General features: G+C 44.1%; 1 protein-coding gene across 1 annotated transcript; it reads left to right on the top strand.

Annotated features, from left to right (window-relative positions):
• Positions 1–1,357: 1,357 nt before the first annotated feature.
• On the top strand, positions 1,358–4,605 carry LOC110581815 (lipocalin Can f 6.0101-like). Its single transcript, XM_021691710.1, has 7 exons — positions 1,358–1,450; positions 1,812–1,948; positions 2,671–2,744; positions 3,629–3,737; positions 4,095–4,133; positions 4,361–4,425; positions 4,586–4,605. The coding sequence occupies exons 1-7, from the start codon at positions 1,358–1,360 to the stop codon at positions 4,603–4,605; spliced, it is 537 nt and encodes a 178-aa protein (XP_021547385.1).
• Positions 4,606–4,930: the final 325 nt, after the last annotated feature.

Below are 4,930 nucleotides of genomic sequence, written 5' to 3'. Positions count from 1 at the left end.
CAGATAGAATGCCACAATTCCTGGGTTCACTGTCTTGTGCCCAGCCCCTTCCATGACACCAACCTCTTTTTGTTTTGGGGGTGGTGCAGAAGGGGGCAAAGCACAAAGCATAAATGAACCATAGCTTTTAACAAGCCCCAGCTGGGGCCATGGGATCCTACTCAGCTGCAGTGCTCTTCCCACATCTTCAAACCCTCCCTAACTTTCAAGACCTATGCCAAGTCCCACCTTCTCAGGAATAATTCTCTGACCAATATGTGCCAGACATTATTATGCTGAGGGTTCTACACACATCATCCCATTGAATCCCTACAGTAATCTATGAGGCACATATAATTATCTCCATTTAAAGGAAACTAAGGCTGAGAGAAGTTAAATCTGTCCTCGTGGCTTCAAAATGGCAGAGATAGGAAGGAAGCCCAGATCTACATGAACTCCAAAGCCGTGTTCTTAAGCCCTTACTACGTGATACCACCTCCCCAGTGTCACCCCTTTTCTGACCTACAATGGTTTGGACTTAGTCCCGCTCAGTTGGGTTATTTCATATGCTTGTAGAATCAAGTTTTCATTGAGTAGCATTTCCCCAACTCCATCGAAGTTTACTTGAAGGAACAGATGACGTATTGTACTTCTCTGTCTCTCTTACGGGTCCTATTGTATAGTGAGGTATACACAGGGATTAAACACTTTGTCCATTCATTGTGGGGGAAAGGGGAAACCACACTGGTTCAGAGAATAAGGAAAATAAATTAAAATATACTGAATACCAGAAATCATATTTCATTATTTTATTCTATCCTATTTTGATCAACTCTATTTTACTGTTTTATGGAAGGTACTATCATCTTTGGTAGAGACAGTTTCTTTGCTTCTGAAATTAATAACAATGGAGTGGCATGCCCAATTCTGCATACCATGTAAGTGGTGGAATATAAATCCCCTACACACTCTACTTCCCAGTTATAGTCCATTCCCACCACACATAATTGCCTTTCTGATTCCAAGCCAGATCCACAGTTAAATCTGGTTCCAAAAGGCAGCTGTTTTTTTTTTTTTCTTTACCACTATTTTTTTTGCATATGTGTTCTGAGAAATTGAAGGCCACCAAGTAGATCTAAAAGAGATGAGATTGCCAAGTTTCAAAAGGGCAGGAACAATCCTTGGCCTCACACCAGTGAGTGACAGACCATTTCACAGAGTGGGAGGAGGAAATGTGGTGTCCCCTGGACAAAAAAAAAAAAACAAAACTAGACCAGATATAAAAACAGAGGAGCTGGGGAGTGGAGCCACCCACTCTCTCTCAGGGAGAGACTCCCTCTCAGTGACTGTGGGGAAGACAGTACCATCTCCTGCCAAGATGAAGCTGCTGTTTCTGTGTCTGGGGCTGATTCTAGTCTGTGCCCACGAAGAAGGAAATGATGTTGTGAGAAGAAACTTCGATGTTTCGAAGGTAGAGTAGGTAGAGTGTAGTAGCTTTGGACCTTGGGGATGGTTTGGAGGATTCTGAGGCAACATGGCCTTACCAGAGGGCAGGGGTTCCTTTGAAATACTAGACAAAAGAGGTGGTTTCAGACTTTCCACTAAGAGCAGTTGTCCTTTGTGAAAAGATGACAATGTTTGGGGACCTCTATTCTCCCTGGAAGGACAATGGAAAGAGCCCTAGATGTGGCACCAATTGACCTGAGTTCTAATTCCACGTTCATGTCACCATTATGAGGCCCAGCCCACAGGCCAGGGTTCATGGAAACATGTGATCCTGTAGTATTCCCTTCCCTCTTTTCTTACCTAATCATTTTACTGATTTATTGCAGATTTCAGGATATTGGTATTCCATTTTCTTGGCCTCTGATGTCAGGGAAAGGATAGAAGAAAATGGTAGCATGAGGGGTTTTGTGAAACACATTGAAGTCCTGAGCAACTCTTCTCTGTTCTTTAACATGCATATAAAGTAAGTGTGGCCTTTTTCACTTGGGAAAGGAAACACGAGAATCTGAATATGGTGTTGGAACTCTGCGTGCGTGAGCACACGCACATGCACACAAGTGTACATATACATCCTGGGTCTGTATTCAAAATCAGAGCCCATTATCTCACACTGATCCAGGACCTGGAGAACCTGGGCTTTTTCTAGATTCAGAGATAAGAATCATGACATAAATAAATTAAAACAGGCGTAGAGGAGGTAAGGAGCAGAGAGTTTCAGAATCATAAGGAGTGTGGCATGGGTTTGGAGCACAGGATTTAGAACTGGCAGCCTATCTCTCTCTTGAACCTCTCTCTTACTAGCTGTTTGACCAAGAAACTTCCTCTCTTTCCACCCCAGTTTTCCCTTGGGTAAAGAGGATGATAATAATTCTCTTGTGGTGTTTTGCAAGGAGCATGTGAAGTAATGTTTGTAGAACACTTATCTGAGAGGTTGGCACATGGTGAGCCCTCAGCTAATTATCTAGCCAGGTGTTTGTAGTAATAGTGGGAAACAGTGGCAGAAGAACAGTGATAGAAGTCGTTGACTCATTCTTAAAGTATCACCTAAAGTGAAATAAGATAAATAAGAGCTCTTTGGAAACTGCACCCCCAAAGTGTTCAACAGTTAAGTGGAATTGGACACTCAGAGTGTGAGGGAGCTAGCCCGTCAGTGTCTCTGGGATGTCAGCTTATTCTGTTTTACAGAGTGGATGGAAAGTGTACTGAAATTACTCTGCTTTCTGACAAAACAGAGAAGGATGGTGAATATAGTGTTGTGTGTAAGTACATGAAAAAGTCTTTCTAAATTTTACTTCCAACTCCAAGAATTTACTAAACCCCAATATCTTCAGGATCTTGACTGATTCCTAATCAGTTTATGCACATGTTATAATGGGGGCCATCTAATAGGTAATATCCTGAATCAGGAAGAATCTTGGGTATAAAAACCAATGCCTGGCACATAATTCTACCATCAGATAAAGAAGGCAGTTTGGTTATATGTACCTCAGCAAGAAAAGAAAATTGGCAGAAAAACAAGTGGCTGGGCAGCTTCTCATTCCCTGCCCACTTTCTGATGATGTCTGGTGGGCCATTGCCACAGCACATTGCTCAGGATATAACACTGGAGGGGTACCTGGGTGGCTCAGTTGTTAAGTGTCTGCCTTCGGCTCAGGTCATGGTCCCAGGGTCCTGGGATCGAGCCCTGCATCGGGCTCCCTGCTTAGCGGGAAGCCTGCTTCTCCCTCTCCCACTCCCCCTGCTTGTGTTCCCTCTCTCACTGTGTCTCTCTCTCTGTCAAATAAATAAAATCTTAAAAAAAAAAAAAAGGATATAGCACTGGGTATGGAATGCCAATGGGGCTTGGAGAGAGGACAGAGACACATAATTGGCAGAGATGGTCAAGGGAGGTAGCTGAGTCTCAGGGAGGATGATAGAGCATAAGTTGCTGCTAAATTTTTCTACCACCAATAGTCATTGTACCAGTATCACTTGGATGTTGCCTTGTGAAGCCCAGGGAGATGTAAATGAAGGCATTAGATATCCCTCTCTATCTCTTCCACGATATGCGCTTGAATTTGTTTTGTGGTTGAGACTAGGTAAAGGGTTTCCCTTGCTTCCCGTGGACCAAACAAGCTCTGAGCTGGTTCTGTTTCCTCCACAGATGATGGATACAATTTATTTAGCATAGTTGAAACAGACTACACTGACTATATTATGTTTCATCTTGTGAATTTCAATGAGGAGCAGCCCTTCCAACTGATGGAGCTCTTGGTAGCGTATTTTCATGCTGACACTTATCTTGGGGTGTGGAGGGGGAGGAAGGAAGGTTAAGCCTGGAGACAAACCTGTCCTCCCAATTTTATCCTGGAACGTCTCTGTTCGCCTGAAGACAGATGCTCACCTTTGGTAATCCCTCAGGCTCAGTGATGGGAAAATTGGTAACATCTCTCATGGTGCCAGAAGCATATCCTTAAGATGTCAAATTCAAGACAGGTTATAACCCATCCTCAGGACTTCCACCTAAGCACCCAATCAGTGCTGTCCATTTTCCCATCCATCAGGAGCCGCCCCCCCCATGAGCCTCAGGGACATACTCAAGACACAACAGTTCTGTTGTGTCTTCCCACAGCCCGAGAATCAGACGTGAGTGAAGAAGTCAAGAAAAGGTTTGTGAGGGGCGCCTGGGTGGCTCAGATGGTTAGGCGTCTGCCTTCGGCTCAGGTCATGATCCCAGGGTCCTGGGATCAAGCCCCGCGTCGGGCTCCCTGCTCAGCGGGAAGCCTGCTTCTCCCTCTCCCACTCCCCCTGCTTGTGTTCCCTCTCTCACTGTGTATCTCTCTGTCAAATAAATAAATAAAATCTTTAAAAAAAAAAAGAAAAAAGAAAAGAAAAGGTTTGTGAAATATTGCCAGAGACATGGAATTGTTAAGGAAAATATATTTGACCTGACCGAAGTTGGTAAGTTTAGCTATTTTTGGTTTTCCCTTCTTAAATTCCCATGTTACTGAAGGGAAACAAAAAACAAAAAACAAGAAAAGGCAATACCCCAAATCAGTCCCCTTGTCTCACCCTGGAAAGTAAACTGGGGTCGGTGTCTGCATGTGCTTTGCTTCTACAGATCGCTGTCTCCAGGCCTGAGGCAGTGAAGAGGGCCAGGACTCCAGATTGGTGATCTCTGGTGGAGAGGGTGGCCCAGGGATGGGGGCCTTCCAGAAGTGTTAGGGGTTTGTGTCCAAAGAGGACAATGAAAATAATTTGGTAAGGAAGCTTGTGGGGAGAGCAGAGCATGAGAGGTGGAGTTGTAGGAGCTGGGTTCAGGACTCCTTCCTACCATGTGCTTTTGAACAAATGGCCTAAGCAATTACAAGGGGAACAATGATGTCTACCCTACCGAGTTACTGTGTGGACATAATGCTGGTGAAAGTAATTGATGACCTGCTAAAAATCATTAAGACTTAAATAT

This window comes from Neomonachus schauinslandi, chromosome 13 (assembly GCF_002201575.2).
Source record: "Neomonachus schauinslandi chromosome 13, ASM220157v2, whole genome shotgun sequence".
Lineage (NCBI taxonomy): Eukaryota > Metazoa > Chordata > Mammalia > Carnivora > Phocidae > Neomonachus > Neomonachus schauinslandi.
Note: the sequence above shows the minus strand (reverse complement) of the source record. Positions and strands in the feature narration are given on the sequence as shown.